Here is an 18972-nt window from a genome sequence, read left to right on the forward strand (position 1 = left end):
AGACGAAGAAGAGAAGCTCTCTCCCCTTGAACTGTTTACCCTGACGTCAGTTTGCAGGAGTCGCTGAGCTCCGTCTGTCTCCGAGTCTCAGAAAGTCTCAGTGAGAAAAACACGCTCTCAGCTCTGCTACGCGCCCCGGACCTCGCAGAGTGGATGAAATGCGTCCTTGCGCACATTTAAAGTGGACTACAACCGCTGCACCATGAACACCTGCGCCTTCCTGTTGATTTTGACTGTCCAGATCTACGCCGATGGGATCGAGGGGCCAACAGGTAAGACTCAGACTCACGTCGACCTCCTCAAGGGAGCTGGGAAGTTTTTTGCGTGCAGGTGAAACTCCGGTTAAAAGAAAAGCGGAGCGAGTCCGGTGGAGGGGCCAACTTTGCGCCCACGTTGCTGCGTTTATTTGCGAGTTCCCACGACTTACTACCGGGGCAGTGTCACTCCTCCTGTTAGGAGATAAAACAAAATGATTTGATAACATTATAAACTGACTTTCTAAGTTTTCTCAGTGTCAGATTCCAGCTAAAGAACATGGGGATTTGAGGAGACTGTTCCTGGGTGTTCTCTGGGGCGTAAAAGCGCCAGTTTTCCCTGAACAACAATCCCCTGCTGTACTCTGGGTTTTTCCTTCTTCTTATCGCTCCTGCATATTTACAGGCGCCAGGTGGACTGAGAGGTGTTTTTGACATTGTGGTCCAAAGTTAGAAATCAGTTCATTCACAGTTTCCCTCCCAACACCTCTAGGCTATTAAGTCAATTTTTGTGTGAGCATAAATCTCCTAGAGACCAAAGACCTTGAGCTGCTCCACGCTGCTGTGAGGTTGCATGGTTTTATACAGAGTGACTCCAGTTTAGAAGTTGGCCTTGTAATGCTCATTGATTTAAAAAAGAAAAAAGAAAAGAAAAGATTATTCTCATATTATTAATAATAATATTCTAAGCTGCCACTGACTGTGGGGGAACCGGTCAGATTCACTCTCAAAGATGCTGCATATTTTTTCCTCCTCCTGATGTGCTGAGCTGCCTCTGGTCTTGTGGGTTGTTTATTTGCAGAAGACATATTTATGCTCTCAAAAATCTTCCAAGATGAGGGAAATTAAACATATTTTCTTGTTAGATGGTTTCAGGCTCATTCGTCTTGAAGAAAATGTATCTTTTTATGTGTTTTGAGCACAAAAAGATGGATTGCAGCATGGTGATTTTCAGAGCAAAGGATGGTAATGATGCAATTGATAGGATTTTACCTTAAAATGAATAGACGCTGACTTATTTCTCAGTTCATTTTCATAGTAATTGGTTAAATGAATCTTTTCAAATGAGAAAATTAGCCACATGTTAGAGACATTTTCATATTCATTAATATTCATGTTTCCAAAATCACTGAATTCTCTGTCATCTGTGCTCTGCTGATTTTCTTGATATATTGTTAATAGGCTGAAATGGCTCCTGTGTTCTGATCTCTTTTTCTTAGACACACACACACACACACACACACACACACACACACACACACACACACACACACACACACACACACACACAAGTACATAATGTAACCCCTGTGGAACATAAAAAAGGGTAATATTGATATTATCCTCACACTGCTGGCTGTTTCAAGTGCTTGTCTTATGCATGTTGGGGAAAAATAAACATAAAAGCTTTGATTATGTCGAGATTTGCCTTAACATTCTGCTGTGCTAACGCGCTAATGCTTCACAAGAAATGAGGCAAACGCACCAACGCCGGGTACAATGCTTGTACACACATTTTGAAGGAGACAAGAATAAAGAAAATAAATGAACAAACCCATGTGAGCAGAATGTGTCGAGAGCTGAATAGAGCAGATCATTAAGAGGAATAGACTGAGACGTATGAGGGATTAGATCACAAACAGGTAATTAAAAGGGATGAACGAATCAGGAAGGCTTCACTGCAGCTATGGGAGTGTGTGTCAACAAAATTTTTTACATAATAGATTTTTTTTTAGTTTGCAAACTGGAGTGTTAAGCCATCTGTGCCTTCATCTTCCCATTAGACACAAAGAGTTAACACTGCCAGTGTCTCTTCATGCTTTTCCACCTGCCTACGTCCTGCAAGAAATTAAGGATCATAAACATGGCCTTAGTTTCTCCTTTGATTAACACAGGCTTATTGCTTTGACCGTGTGAAGACCTCACCTTAACCCTGAGTTAAGACTCCACTCCAATGGGGGATTTTTTTTAACACACAACCTAATCTGTATTATCCGTATCTCCGTCTTGCTACGGTGATCAGTCCTGGCTGTCAGTTCAAGAGGAAGTGAAATCATCAGAGGCTGTGAAATATGACGGCTCTCTGCTGCACCGGGGCTGACTACGCTGAATTTGATATCACATTTGCATCACGTTTGCTCAAGCACAGAGAAGTTGTGAACATGAAAAGTTTTTTTTCTTCATGGTGTAAAGATTTGACACTTTTACTCAGCTGTTGGGTCTGTTGGGAATAGAATGGATGTTCACTTAGCATCTGTCTCCTCTATTAGCGCGGGATGTTGTCAACCCAGTGGTTGTAATTATGCTGCGTCTCATGACTCATTTCCCAGTTTGATCTAAAGTTAAGGCAGAATATCTGTTTCGCTTACTTCAGTGAATAAGATAACACTTGGACTGAGATGAAAAGGCCCAGACTGTCTAAGCGTGGCATGGAATGAATAATACTTGAGGGCTTTGAGTTTACTCTGCATAAACATCAGCAGCAGCTCTGAGAAATGTAATATGGGACCACCACCACATATAAGCGCAGAGGGATCAGAGCTGCAGTGATATTTCGATCATCAAAATAGTTGATTACGAGCAAAAATATCAAAAACATCTGCTGCTTCCACTTTCTTAAAGATGAGGGGTTGATGTTTTCTTTCTCATACGTGATATTACACTGATGATCTTTGGGGGTTTGGACAAAACAAGACAAGACGTGAGCTTTGGATTTGGAAAAAACGGATAATCGAGAACATAACCATCAGATCAACCGATAATTAAAATATTTGTTATTTGCAAACTTACGGCAGAGACACACATTGACGAATGCAAAGCGAATATCGCAGGTCAAAGTTCACCAAAGAACTCCATGCAAAGCCACGCTGTGATTTTCCTTTCTACAGGAAGATAGATAGAAGAGCATAGTTTGGAAGTGACGTATACATTCTGCTGCAGAAATCCGGTGTTTTCGTTTTGCACGGGTTAAAACGTTCAATCGCTTGCTGCGATTTTAGCGGACATTTTCTTACTGTATTCTCACATGGGCTCACTCGGACATGTTCTGGACATTTCACTAGGGAACTGGAAGGAAAGGATCCGGAAATTGTCTGGAGCAACTCACTCTAAAGTTTGCGTTCTCACATACAGCCTAATTTCAGGGCAGCTCTGAAGGCAGCTTTGGAGAGTAGCCCACATCCTGACACACTAATAAATATGGGAATCAGACCGTAGGAAAACACAATTCAGATTAAATTGCACACAGTTTCTACTTCAAAAGAGGGCAGATCTATTTGCTGCACGACGTTACATTGTGAATATGAAATGTATTTCTTCAGGAGAATTGTCTTGACCCTGTTTAGGTGTGAGTACAGTACAAACTCAAATAATTGAATATGGCAGAGTCATTATTGTTCCATGTATTTAATCTCACAATGACTGCTTGTAGCTGCTACTTAATGGTTCTTGTGATTCCATTAGCTCACTGTGTAGGCATTTAATTCAATTTTGGGGAAAATAAGAGCTTGGGATGCATTTTGTGAATTGTTGAGAAATTGTAACCGTCAGGTTGGAAATGTTGCCTTGCACTACAGAGCTGTGGCAAACCCACCAAATGGAAGTGTTCCCCCTGTGCGACCCAGGTCACCACTACCTGTGGCTAGAGGCTGAGGGGCGGAAGGAATCGAGCCTGAATCCGACTGGTGAAAGGAGTTGTTTTCCATCTTTGCGGGATCACAGGAATTAATTCCGAGAGCAGATGGAAAACTTTGCAACAAGAAGGAAGGGGACTAGAGGGGGAGAGAATTTCAGATGGAGGAGCTGAGAATAACAGAGAGATTTACTCAGATTGATCTTCACAATGTTTTGTTTTCGACTGAGGCCATGTGTGTGTCGGCCGTTCTGCCTTCAGCGTGCGAGTGTGTGATTAAACAGGGTGCTTTTGAGAGGAGTTCCCTGCTCTGCAGCATGTCTCTTCCCATTTCTGTCTCTGATCCATTGTAATGTGTGGCGATGTGGAGGAGAGCCAGCCCCTCTGATTGGCTCAAGACTTGGAGGTTGAAACATATCCATCTACTGTATGTGTTCAAGGGATTGTGCTTGGATGCCAAGCGCCATGATTGGTTTCCCCATCACTAGAAGTGCTCGTCCAATCAGGGGCCTCGTCTGTCTGGTCTCATTTCTCATGTCTTTGCGATGCCTCTCACCGAAGTTTGTGCTGTGCTGAGTGCGCAGAGCTTCTATACAAGACTGCAGCCCACGCACATCTTGTTTGTTCTGCTAAATGAATTCTGCTATAAGCATTTTACTGTTCCCTTTTTAATTATCATGTGTTACTTTTCACATTTTGTTCCTTTTGTTTTTGTTTAAGGTGCCGTGAGTTGTGGTTTTCCCCAGGCAGAGGATTGTTTGCACAGTAAAAGGTCAAGTGCAGGGTTCAGTTACCATGTGTCTGAGGCAGAGAAAGAGCAGGTCACTTCCTTTTGAGAACAGGCCAAACCCCCAAAAGCGGGATTGTCTCTGCCGCGTGTGTCTCCTTTACCATTTAGCCCGACCCCTCTCCTTCTCCTTATCTGTGTGTTCGCGCTCCTTCATATTAAATCTCACCGGCCGTTTCTGCGGGCAAACAAAGAGCTCTTAAAGGAAGCGCTCACGGGGAACCTGTGCAGATAGGAGATAATTATACATGATACTTATTATCCTGTCAAGGTCCTTTTTATTCAAAGTTTATTATTAACAGGTCAGGAATCAGGACATGGCTACAGGAGTAACGAGGGGGGAACCAAAAAAACACCTAATTCTCTCCTTAAAAAGAGTTAAATGACCATAAGACATTAGCGATGAGAAAATTAGCAGAGCAAAAACACGTTTCCATTAAAATTAAGGTGAAAGGGACTTAAGTCAAATGTCAAGATTTAAAAGTTATCATTTAAATGTCTAAAAACAATTAGACCTATTTTATATATTTTGTTGATTTTGTGTAGTAACTCAAGGTATTCAAGATAATGTTTCTTTTTGGTCGCCTTAAATTTGCATCATATCTATTTTACCTCCTGCTTTGCTCGTCTCTGCTATAACTTTAGGGGCCATTAACATTAAAGGGATAGTTCACCCTAAAATGAAATACAGTAACTCACTGATCTCATCCGTGAGTTCTCGTGTTAACTAGCAGCAGTATAGGAGGATATCAGAGGACATTTAGGCTAAAAACATGGTGTAAAAGACATTGTTTCGAGTTGAATTTGAATTTTGGGGCTCAGGCACACTTTGATGACACCACAGGAGCAATAAAGAGGCTTTTTTCTGTTGTTACAATTACTTTTATTGTATTGTATTTGGCTGCAACGTTGTTTACCCCTGAAAGTCCAAAAGCGTTGTGTGGATTCAAACTCTTCACTTCACCTCCATCGGCATAGTGGTGAGTAGATAATGAGTGAATGTTCATTTTTGGGTGAACTAACCCTTTAAGGTGAAAAGGACTTAAGTCAAACAATGTTTAGTTTTTGTGTGCTCCTGTTCTCTGTTTGACTAACATTTGGCAAAGATTCTTCTATGTTTACCTCATCATCATTTTGTTTTATGCTGTTTATTGGTTCTTCAAATTTCTTTTGCAAATGATGCATAGACCACTTGCTATTTTAATTAGAAACTTGCACTCTGTGTCGTATGCTATGAATGTTTTAGCATACTGATGAATATACAGTATACAAATGTATGTGTGTGCGATGCTTTTACATTTCTCTGTTTGTGTGTGTTAATCAGTGCTCTTGTTCATCAGTGCCTTTGCCTGGAAGAGCAGGAAATCATGCACTAAGTGTCGTGCCATGCTGGAAGGTCCTACAGCGCAGAGTGACTCAGCCCTGATGTTATAGCAAAGGGCCGGAGCTGCCACCACTCTGAGCTCCTCAGCCTTACTGTGACACCTTCCAGCACCCTGAAAAAGCAGCCAAGACTGAGAGATTTACAGTCAGCGGCCTGCCTTGGCCTGTCTCTTCATTTCCACTCTGCAGCAACAGCCAGAGTGCAGGCTTCTCCTCCCGCAGCCAGGTGTTATTAATGTGGTATTGATCCTCCAAACTCTGGCAAGTCCATTTTACTTAAATTTGATCAAAGTGGCATCCTGCCTGTGGCCTGCAAGTTTGATGTAGTAGTGGGAATTAGCTGGCCTGCCAGCCAGGAGCTGCATGATGTAAGCACATACAAGGAGCTGGAGTCTGCAGCAGAGGAATGTTCGAGTTGTATTGTGTAGAGCTCAGGGAAAAAAAGAGGTAGAAATCCTCTAAAACATGAAAGAGTGAGCCCTCATTTCCATAAGGAGGCTGCATATATTACACATAAGCTACCACATATCCTGTCGACGTACTGGTCTGAAATGACAGCACTATTATCCTCATAATCACTTAAAAGCATATGTTTTACTTGAATAACGGACATGGAAATGTATCATACAACACAGATGGGCCAGTGTTTATTGCCTGGATATAAAGAGGGTGATACTGTGTATAGTTCAAGCATGCATGCACGCACACACGCACACAGATGTGTAATTATCCAACAAAGAAAGAAGCATTGCTGTGAGTTGCAGCCATTTCAGTTCCTGTGTTTTCATCCCCCGAGGTAGCGAGCTCCAGACTGCAAAAGTGGGTCTGCAAGACTGATGCTGTGAGTGCTGCTCCTTATCCCCTACCCAGAGGAAAGAAAGCCTTCTGAGCAGTTTATATTTAGCCCACTGGCCGTGTTTCAGTTCTTTACCTTTTTGTCTGTGTCAACAAAATTCACAGCCAGATTCCTCGCCGCCACTCTGTTGTTGCGTACGTGGTGTGTAACAAATGCTCAGGTCACGGAGTCAGGGTTCAGGATCAGGCTGGGATTGTGGTTTAGAAACCCGACCTGTTGTTGAGCTTCCCATACGGTTCTCTGCATACATAACCCCCATTGTAACCTGAACTGCTGATGTTCCTCTAAAAGTCAAAACACTGTCTTCAGGACTTTTCCCCATTGTGTCAGTGTAATGGATGAAGGCTTCAGTTGTCTTTGCTCTCTTAGGGGAAGTGGTATTTCTGGTTTGACCAGTCCCTCTGGGAAATAATAATAATAATAAAAAAAAATCCTCTCAGAGACCCGGCCATGAACCTGAACACTTATCACCCTGATGTATCTCACACTTTATTAGCCTGACACTCTTTCACATAAACTTTATTAGGACACTGGAAATTGAAGAGCATTAAAGTGTAACAGAGCATGGATAATGTCTAGTGTGCACATTTAAAAGAGCGTAGTATTTGAAGCCTTCGCAGCATGAAATCTAACTAAAACTGCTCCTTTAAGAATCTCCATTAGTCTTATCGCACATCCCCATTTTCTGTTGAAATGATGGATCTCGTCTTTGTGTGCACTGGAGTTTCATGGCACAGTGGTGACACTTGGCTGTGACAGCTGCTGTGTCAGGTGGGTTAAAGGTAGGTCATGGCAGTTGTAATACAGCACAGGTGTCAGCTGGTGGAGAGTCAGTGAAAAGACTGATTTCACAATTAGTTGAGCGCATACAATATATGAAGTACTTGAATTGAAAGTTTAGCTAAGAAAAATGTATTGTTAACAAACCCGGTTTTTGACGTTCATTGGAAATTTTCAGACTTGTCCACACTGGAGTTGTATGGTTTCCACTACAGCGACATGAGCGCTGCATGCAGTTTCATCACTTTCATATGTGGGAAAAATTACACAAAACTCTGGTAGTTTATGTTTCAAAAAATAAAGTTTGTAGATTTTGTTATTATTTCAGAATTCATGAGGTCCCCATTGTTCTCTGGACTACAGGCAATTTGCAGTCCATTTGCATGAGTATCTTATTTAAATGTAAATGGAGATGGTGGATGTGCCCAGTATGGGAGCGTGCCGTCGTTCGTTAGCGGCACACCGGCATTTGAGCGCCGTTCGGGGTTCAAAAAAAGCCTTTGTGAGATGATGTCAGTAAAGAGAGTCTGGGAACTTGGCCACCCTTGGACGCGTCGTTCAGATTCAGGTATTGAAGTGAGACAGAATAAAAACAGAGCCTATTGATTTCTCAGACTTCCTCTTGAAACTCTCATTTTCGTTCCTACATGACCTCCCATCACAGTCCTTCTCGCTTTGACATGCCACAATTTCAGCAGCCGCTCAGGGGATGGTGAGAACCTTTTTTCATAACAATAAAAGAAGTAATCCCTTTCCACCTTAGCTGTTACACTTTGTATAGTTGTAAGACGTTTCAGGATCAGGCAGGTTTAGGTTTCCCGCTCTGTACTGTTTGCCTCATAATGTGGTGTACAGTATGCACCATTCAAGTCACTCATTGACAGGTGAATCATGTCACTCATTAACAGCTGAATCACTAAATATTGTCTCTGCTTTTTGAAAAGGTAGTATAATTGCCTGAGGGCAAAGTGCTAAATCTTTGTTTGCCAGCCAGTGTGCACCGTGTGAGTCAGGGATGCTAATGAAGAGATCATGTTACTTATCAAGACAATATGTAGGCTTCATCCTCTGATCACTGTGCCCTTATTATGTTGCTCGGAAACCGGTCCAGCACAATCCCACAATCCCATGTGCTTTGATGTTTTACGTCTGTTTTCATGAACCTAGCAAGGTGATCAACTTCTTGCCAGAATGCCAGCTGCAGTAGCCTTGACAAACCTCTCCTCTGGGCACTCTGGCCCTCCACAGGCCTCCAGTGTCCTTCCTGAGCTGTTGATTGCTCCACTGCCTGGCGTTCCTGAGAGACAGCTCGTCAAACAGTGTGAGAGAGCTTTGTTTGTTCCTGTGCTTGGTCGCCTGACTCGGCCGTGCCGGCTCAGGGGAGACTTGGAATGGCCAGGTGATTGCCCTAAGAGATGAGGGGGCTTATGGGGTGCACTGAGGTGGGCATCTACATGATCCAGAGTGCTGGTGTGAAGCCTTTCATGTTTCCTTCAATTTGAAGAAAAAAACCATGACAGTCTATTCACAAGACATGTTCGATGTCACCCTAGGAGGAGGGATTCCTCCTCTCCTGCTCCTCCTGGGCTTTCTTTCATTTTTCCCTTTCTGTGTTTTACTTTCTTCATCTGATATGAGAGTGTAAGATTGGATGGTGTTGTACGTTGTACAGACTGTTAAGATTTATGCACATTTGTGAGAAAAGCTATTTTGTGAAGGCAAACTACTTCAGATGTACTTCTAGTTTGTATTTTTTGAATTTGAAAAGGTCATTGCAGTTTGAAGATGAAGTTTTTCCCCTACTTTCAAATCAATGTTAGAATTTCTAATAAAAATTGAGAGCCCTAGTCCAGACTAATGCAGCTATATTTTAAAATATATATTTTTTGGCCTACTGTACATATATTACTGACCTGTGAAGGTAATTTCCATGAATGATTCTCAAAACTCTAAGTCTGGTATAGTCATGTGAACTGCAGAAAAGGAAGCTTTTCAGAAAATGCTGACACCACCACTGTGAAGAGATCTATTGTAAATCTGTTGGCTTAAGACACGTGCCCAGCAGGGTCGATTTCAGTGCTTCTCTGTGGGGTTGTTTTTGGCAGGTTTGATGTGAATGGCAAACTTTTAGAGAAGGGCTAATGTGGACGGAGAGCTTTCATGCCATTTCCACATAGTGTGGCTCTGCTGTGGCCAAAGGCAGTGCACCGTTTGCGTGTGTCACATTAGCACAAAGCCACAAATATGCAAGAATGTTTCAGGGAGCCCACGGGTGTCCTTAACAAAGAGCTTAATTCAAAACAATAAACCACAAACATAAGATTATACTTATTGTTTAGCCCTTTTCTCTGTGTGTGGGTGGGTGTGGTTTGTGTATGTGAAAGGGCCAGAGTGGTGATTGTTCCCATCTGATTAGCGTATATGTAAATATTGGCTAACTCCTTTAGCCATTTTGAATTTAAACCATGTGGATAATTAGAAAACTTTTATTTGCTTTATTTCTGCGACGTGCGGAAAAAATTGCATTGTATGCTCTGAATGATTTAATTCTTCTGAGGGTTACTATGTTGCACTGAGAAGAGGAAATAACTTATGCAGTATAGAGACAGCCTCTGGAGCCATTCTGTGTGTAGTGAGTAGTTGGCGTACACAGATTTCCAGACCTTCGGAGCAGGTTGGGCTCGGCCTTTGTCTGTCTGGACAACCAGGGTAATTAAGAATCAGCTTAGGCCGGGATTATGGCTGAAAGTAGGCTGATCACAGGGGACAGGAGAAAAAGGCATTAGGAGAATGGTGGTTAATATGGGTATTACTCAGCTTAGCAGTGGTATCATGTGACAATAAGACAACTGACAATGGAACCCTGTTGATGCACAGATCCCTCGCTCTGAACTAATAGGCTTTCCTCCAGATAGCTTTGTTTACCCACAGTGTGAGGCACTCCACCTTCCTGCTTTATCTCCCTTACTCACACATTCAAACTTTTTTACAATTTGTCTCAGACTAATTAGAAAATGGTAATATTTTGCTGTACATCTCCCTGTGGTATTTTAGCTGTGTGGGGATGTATTTGCTCTTACATCAGCACCTTTGAAATGAAACATGCATGATTGTTCATCTCTCTTGTCAATACAAACACGCTCTTGCTGTTTTTGAGATATTTTTTGCGGAATGTAATTAATGTTCTCATTAATCGAGGGAACGAGCTGAAAGGCAGAACTAAAAGCTCTGATACTCTCGGGACCTGGTCCTCCTCTACGTTAGGAAACTTGGTCGCTGAAATGGATAGCCTGTGTTTGGCATGCACAACAGCGGGTGGTAAGATAGCTGCTTTCTTCGTGATCCAACCTTTTATTGTGATCTGCAGCAGAGGTAACCTGATGCCTGTAGCCTCTGCACCACCTTCCCTAAGTGAGGTGTTTAGAGAGGATATGGAACCTGGCCAGTGTGAATCACAACAATGTTGGTAGAATGGCCCTTGTAACTCATCACATTACTCTTCTTTACAACAAGCCATCCAGGGATCATGTCCTCGTGTTATTAGAAAACATTCCTGCAGGTGGATTGTTGGCAGAACTATCAATGCATGACGTGACACAGCAGTGCTTTGTTTTGACCTTCCGGAGAGGGAGCGGGGAATTGTTTTCCACAGTCTTTAGGAGTTAATCCCATCAGAGGGACAGCACAGCATGGAGGGCTGACTCCGTCACATCTGAGGCAGCGCTGCCAGAACAAGAGGCAGACAGGAATGTGTTTGTCTGACTAACTTGGCTTTGTTCACCCCTGACTGGGAAGGCAAAAGAGGGAAACTCCTCCCACACAACTCGACTTCTTAATAACTCCATTTGAGCCAGGATAAGGAGCCAGTGTCTGACTCTGTGAGCCCCCGTGTCGGTGAAATAGGGAGACAACTTTTTCGATTGGGATTCAGTGGTGGTTTGGGAAGATGAAATAGTGGTCTAGGCTGTCATTATAGCAGATGAATTAACTAGGTTTTACCTCTCGGAGGAGGGTTCCTCGCTCCACTGGTTGTCTGTTGGCTTGGTTAGGCACATGTGCTCCTGGGGGAACGTGCTCTTTCAGTGCTGAGGCCATGGAACTGAGGATTTATCCCAGTCCAGTGAGTCCCTGTGGCGCCACAGACGCCTGCTGAAGGATTTAAGATTGGTCTGCCTGTCTGTCTGAATTTTTCCAGTGGGATTTAGAAGAAAGATATTTTCTTTAGTTACAATAAAATGTCTGTGTCTGTACCTCAGGTTCATATGTTCAGGTCAAAATTAATAACGGGAGAAGTTTGGGTGAAAGGTGAGAGGATGTTTTATTGCTAAGAAATAAAGTTGTGTGCTCTCATACTCAACTACTGTAGGAAAGAGGTTTCGAAATGACTGCTTTCTGATAAGTCACTCTTAATATATTTAATTTTAACAAAATGTAACATGAACTGGATGATTATTTAACCATTTGTTAACTCTTTATATATCATCAAACCATTCATATAAAACTTGAAGTTTTAGTCAATTTCTGGACTGTACAGGTATACAAAATTTTATCACCATCCAACCTCGCTCTCAAATGAATTTAGATCATCTTTATGTTGCTGGCCATGAATCACATAAGTCTCATCAAGCACTTGTGCCTCGGTAAATCTGAAAAAAGGGGAACAAACGCTGCCATCTTGCACATTAGGAGCCACAGTCTGCACAGTTATTATTCGATGATTAAGCCGCAGTATTGAAATCTTGTCAATACACACGCTTGACCAATCCTGAGTCAGTCTCAGCTGTCAATCATTACATTTTGCCCCATTTTTTATAACATCAAATAACTAATTAAAAACAAAAACTTAAATCAATGTGATAAGAACTACCTAAAGAACATCTTTGAGAAAAAAATTATTTGAGACTTTTTTAGTTTGGTCCTTGTCTCATCTGTTAACATGGAGGAGGCAAGATTTATTACAGGAGCCAGCCACCAGGTGGTGATTGAGACACTTTAGCCTCACTTATGGGGAGCAGTAATGTTGCCCATCTTTATTTACAGTCTATGGTCTGTTTGTGTAAAAACACATTATGTTAATCACGTTGTCAAATTTCTTCACAAAAGCAATCCAGGTTGGATTTAGCTCCATGTCGCTGTCGGCACAGGTTGCTGACTCAGGCTACATTTTCATTAGCCAGAACCTGTCATAATGACAAATGTCGGTTCAGCCCGTTCGCATAAAATCACATCAGACCAGCAAAACCAAAAGTCGATCCAGCTCTTCTTGATGCAGTTGCTTCACAGTAATCAGGCGCCATCTGTTTGTTCCTCTGGAAGATTTTTATTCTGAAGCAGCTGCAGAAAGTGTTGAGTTTGAATTAGTGGAAGAAAAACCAGGAAACCATGTGATTTCTCACACTAGTTGTCTGCTGCTCTTTTTTCAAAGCATCTTTAGTCATCGCGGTGCATTGTACACTTCTCTTTTTTCTTTTTTCTTCGTTCATTACAACAAAAACAATTTTCAATGTTGAATGTTGGTGACAATGTTAAACACTGACAATAAAGGATTCTGATTCTGATTCTTCATTAAATTGAGCATCCGGTGATACTCACAAATTGAAAAAACCTTGATGGACCCTGGAGTTTATCCAATTTCAACAACCCTGATCTTTTTTCAAAATTCCACTCAAGCTCTTTTATATAATGTCTGACATTAGCTGTTTGTCATTTTTCATCCATTACACAGTTTCTAACATTTCCCCATGTTGAGCTGGTCCTTGCCGTTGAGCTGGTCCTGTGATTCTTATCATGAACTGAACACAAAGTCCTTGTTTTTGTCCATCCTTCTTCCATCCTTGTGTCAAGGAGCTTTTCTGTTTCTTAATTTCTCATCCTTCCCTCCCCTCCTGCCTGTATCACTGCTCCCTGTGTTCCTTCTCCGTCTTTGTCCTTGTCCTCTCGGCCTCAGGGCTTCTCGGGGATCTGCAGTGCGCTCAGTGTATCTGGTAAGGGGTTCAGTATTCGAGGCAGGCCGAGCTCAAAGCAGACCTGTTTTTGAGCGTGTGCGTCTGCCTGCCTCCCCAGGCACTCATTAAGCTGTTGTGCGAAGGTGTGCGTTTCTGGAGGCTGTAGCGGCGAAACATGTGCGAATGTGGAGGTTAAAAGGCCCCTGACAGAGACATAATTTCTGAGCCTGGGGCGAAGGGAGAAGCTAACTTCATTAGCCAGTTCCCGCTGTACAGATTAACTTGATTATACTAACCAAGTCTTGATGGTGACAGCGGTGCAGAGGACGCAGCTCACACCTCCAACTGAAATCTGTGCAGCCTCTCTTTTTGTTTTTTGTTTTTGGTTGTGGCGTGTGCATGTTTGTGTGGGTGCGTGCATAAGGGAGGGAGAGAAGGAGGGTCAAGTGAATACACCTGGGATATTTGGCTGCTCTGCAATTTGCAAAGTGGCTCATTTCGGGATAATGAGCATGTAGCTGCATATAAACTTCTTTCTATAATTTGGTTGATGGAAGACACACTTTTGCTTTAATGCACGCACACACACACACACACACACACACACACACACACACACACACACACACTTTACCTTTGTTTTATCTATGCCCATATTGTTTGTTTTATTCTAACACTCCTCAAAGCGATACCAGTTTTCCCACTTAGACTGTATCTACAGTATCACTGCACCTATCTTTTACAGGTAATTTGCACAAACATTCAAAGTCATGCATAGTCACACACTGGCCCTTCCATTTCTCCAAGGGCAAACAACATCCAGCTCTTTTAACCTGAATTGATCCATAGCACCTCTTGACTTCACTCTCCACATTAGGGGATGGCGTTGGCAAGGGTTCACCGATACCTTTAGTGCTCTCTGTGCCCCCTGTCCGCTTCGGGCAATTAAACTAAACAAGATACGTTAGTATCACTCACATGAAAGCAGTTCGTTGAAACAATCAGTCGCCATATCTTCATGGCCATTTTTGCCAGCTTCATTCCTTTTTGTTCGCCCTTCTAAGACTTTATTGACCAGAAAATAGAGGGATTTTGTTTCCCCAGGCCTCTTAGATTAGAACTGTCTAAGCTTTCCACTAGAAACTGTGTGCGTCAGATTTAACACTCTTACTGTCTTGAGCGAGCTGTTGTCAAGGCCACTTCCATGAATAGTCCTGCCTCTTCTGTAATATATTGGTGTCTGCACTCACCTGTTAAAAGAGAACGATTCTTCTAGGCCGTGAATGTGTGTGTTCTGTATTTTGCGCGCACACACACACACACACACACACACTTGTGACTTCAGAAGGCATTACATTGAGACTACATTCCTGGAGACTTACCTACTTCTTGTCTAACTCCTACCATAACCCTAAACTTAATCAAAAGCTAAGTCTGTGTAAAAAGATGTATGTCCCCACCACATATGTTATACCTACACCACACAAACATATATATATATATAAATAACTGCAACTAATGCAAACTAATGAGGAAAACAAAGATCTGACTCCTGAGCAGGTTGTGACATTTAGCGAAGAAAACAAAATTCTGACCGTTGAACAAGTTCAAACTCTTGTCCCAGACATTCACACAAAACATCCTTGGCAACTGTTCGCTTTCTCTTGTATAAATATATATATATATATATATTGTTATGTGTATATGTACACACATCGAAATATATACACATACACACATTCTACTATAACATTCATAATGAAGGCTTTAGTGCCAGCGTAGACTAAAAAGTATTCCTAAGCCCTCTATCAGACTCCCAGTGAGGCTATTTTTTCTGACCTACAAATGCTTCAGAAAACAGCCAAACACACACACACACACACACACACACACACACACACACACACACACACACACACACACATGCTTGAGCTTGTCAACTCCTCAGTCATGTATCCTGGTCAAGGTGAAGAAGTGTGGTTGAGGGGTGTGTGTAGGGGGTGGGGTTGTCAGGTGAAGCCGGCGCAATGCAGACACATGGAGATGAGAGGAGGGAACCAGGGGGGAAGAAAATGCCCCGTCTCACATGTCCTGCCAACATGCCGCTCTGCTGTTGTCAGTCTCAAGCTGACAGGCCAGATTCAGAGGGATTCTGCCGAGCTGCTGCTTTGATGAAATGTTTTTCAGGAAATGAAGAAAACCGATCCGACCACAACCTCTCGCTTTTAAAGAGACAAAAAGGGACCCTCACGAAAATGAAGTTGTCCTCGAAATGATTTCTATTCCCTCTGTCACTGCTCGTCACAGATAACCGATTTCGATGCTGCAGGGCGAATGAGCGCCTGGACACATGTATGTTTACAAGTGCAGATTATAATTTCAGGGAAATTACAGCCTGGATTCCTCCAGTCATCTCTATTATCGTGGCTCTGTGTGTGGCACGGGTTTAAAGTAGAGCCACCAGGCACCTGCAAACCTAGACAGGCCGTCACTGGGGTAGATCATTAGTGGTTATATCAACATGAAAGCAAATTACAAACCATGCTATGTTATTATCTCAGCGACCACGATGCTCACTTTGTTTTGGTCTCTAGCAGTGCGCAAGGTGGAGAGCCTCCCGTTGCAGGCCCAATTTTCTGTACTGCCTCTTCAGAGCCGGGGATCAGCTGCCTGTGTGGAGAAACACTGCCCTCTCTCCATGTTCTTGATAATAATCATCCACATCATAAAAAATAACTCATTTCAGTAATTATTTGATTAATAAAATACATTTACCCAGAGAAATCATTTGTCTTGTTGAAATATATATTTATAAAGTGGGATGTAGAGCATAAGTTACACATTTTACAGCTAGTGCCTTCTCATCTTACAACGATTCATAGAAAAACACACAAACTCAAGAAAACACATAAATCCAAAAATGCAAAAATATCATAAAACCAGATGAAAAGAACTTGATAATTTATGCTCCTGCCCCTCAATGATTTATTTGACTGGATTAGCCCAAAAGTGATTATTTCCTCTGATTACTTTGTCACCTGGTTTCTCAGTGGGATCTCTTAAAATGAAAAAAAATTAAATATCAACTAAGGGAAACATGGAGGAATTTCCCCGTATTACCTATTTTTTACCCATATCACAACTTGAGCTGTAACTATTAATACCTCCAAGGAGGATATGTTTTTACTCGTTTGTTTGTTTCTGGTGTGGATCTGGATCAGGGGGTGGATCCAGGTCTTATTATTACTTTCTTAAACAGTGCGAGAGGACATTTGACAACATTTTCACCATTTTCTCAAAGAACAATTCATGGATGCTGATGAAGAAAGCAAGGACTTTTAGGGAACTGATAGATATGAGTGTGTGACATTTGGTCCAGCTTGATTGAATGATTGAACTGTTGGGCCTCGGTGGAGGTATGTGTTCTACTGAGTGACCTTTTCTTTTCATTATCATTAAATCTGAAGGTTTTTTTCTTGATTGCTCACTTTTCTTTTGTTTGATGTGTAAAACATTAGAGAACAGTGAGAAATGCCTGTGAAAGCTGGTAATAATTGTTCCAGTGCTCAAGTTCATGTCATCGAGTGTCTTGTTTTGTCCAAGTGACAGTTAAAAGCCTAAAAAATATTTAAACCACAGTAACACGAGAAAAGTAAAAGCACTAATTTCTCTCATTTGATATAGTTTGATATGGTTTATGCATTAAAAATAACTTCACTCACTGACTTATCTTAATAGTTGTCTTTTTGATTCAGCTCAAATCACAACACACAACACACCTACTGCACACACTGTTCTCTCTGGGTTTTGTCAGTAACAGTGTTGCAGCCATACATTGTGCTCCAGTTAGTGCCTGAAGGAGCAGGATAAGTATAAAAATATTGTGAAGTGGTTTTCCAGTCACACTGTGCATTCATCATTCGGTCTCATAGCTTCTTTTAATTCTCCTCTGGCTCCTGCGTGCTCAGCAGAAGTGATTCTTACCTGGAGGAGGAAGGAGAGTGCGAGGGGTGTAGAAGAGGTGGTAATGCTGTTATGACTCGTCAGGCCATGGCTCCCTTTGTCAAACGTTCTTTTCACACGGTGCTCCATTCACATCTCGATCTCGACCCGATCCATTCATCTGACACCACTCAACCCTCCACAAACCCAGAGGCTACATGTTCTCAGGGGGCCTTTACACTGCCGCCTCCTTTGCTTTACATTATTTCAGATGTGCTACTGCATGTTCTTGGCAGCCGGCGAGAACTTTGCATGTATTCAGCGCCCACGGCACAGAGCGTGAGGGATTGAAAATGTTTAATTTTTCTCGGAAAACGCCACGCCACGCTTCAGACGGGTTTTCAGGAGTTTCACAGAAATGGCCACAACCAGAGCTTTTCATATGCGTGTGTTTAGCTCAGCTGGAGCTTAAGAGGTGGGCACAAGCTTATCTCCCATCCCTCCGTGGGTTAGTTCTACCTCTCCCACAGTTTCCCTTTCTCCTCTCTCTCAACCCTGTTCCTCTCTCCCTCTTTTAATACTCCCACTGTCTTTTTCTTCACCTTCCCTTTTCTGTTTCCCACTGTCTCACCCTCTCCTTGTACATTTCCAGCTCCAGCACTGTGAGATCCTCTGCCGTCTTGTGTGCAGCCTCAAATCTACACCAGCAGCAAGACTGGGCAGAGCCGGGGTCGGCCCACAGCGAGGCCACAGAGCAGTGTGAGATTGACGGGCTGTGTTGCCAGATGCATTCTGCTTCACTGCACTTTGTGTGCATCTGTGATTTGCAGGATGGAGGGATGGATGCAGAGAAAGGGAATGAAAAAGAGAGATAGAGGGAGAAAAAAAGAGGCCAGAGGAACCAGCTTTGCTTTTGTTGAGTCTACATAATTAATGTTTTGTTAAACAAAGCGGTGTCTACACACAGTATCAGCTCTGATCACAAATGCAAATATTGTCAGGAGGATAAGTGTGGAAAACTCTCAAAATGCTTCACAATGGACTAAACCAAGCCTCCACATACGTTCATTACTGTGGTGGTTGAGGGTGATTAAATTCTAGGTAAATGAGAAGCTGGAAACACTTCTAATTTTCTTAGAATCGTTCAAATGCTTTTGATTCCTAACGTGAATTGATTTCCAACGGTAAAGATGTGTTGCGATTACACTTAATGATCAGAGACTAGATTTATTGTTTCATTTTGTTCTCGTCCCCAACCGCTTTGTGATAAACCTGTGTGTTGAATGGCATTACAGACAAATATAACGTGACTTAGCTACATCATTAACATTTCGGACAGTGTAAATGAAATCAGTGTCATGAGCGTGTGTGTGTGCATGTGTGTGTGTGTTTTC

The 18972-nt window shown here is 42.4% G+C and overlaps 1 protein-coding gene across 4 annotated transcripts in view; it reads left to right on the forward strand.

Moving 5' to 3' along the window:
- ptprub (protein tyrosine phosphatase receptor type Ub) overlaps window positions 1-18972 on the forward strand; it is a 154923-nt gene continuing 135951 nt past the window's right edge. For 3 of the 4 annotated variants that reach the window (XM_069536903.1, XM_020092685.2, XM_069536904.1), the window contains exon 1: window positions 19-272. In XM_069536903.1, the coding sequence (XP_069393004.1) occupies window positions 203-272 (70 nt within the window). In that variant the 5' untranslated portion in view covers window positions 19-202. Of the gene's footprint in view, window positions 273-18972 lie in introns of all 4 variants that reach the window. The other variant, XM_020092686.2, reaches the window with a different exon arrangement.

Source organism: Paralichthys olivaceus, chromosome 13, assembly GCF_024713975.1.
Source record: "Paralichthys olivaceus isolate ysfri-2021 chromosome 13, ASM2471397v2, whole genome shotgun sequence".
Taxonomy (NCBI): domain Eukaryota; kingdom Metazoa; phylum Chordata; class Actinopteri; order Pleuronectiformes; family Paralichthyidae; genus Paralichthys; species Paralichthys olivaceus.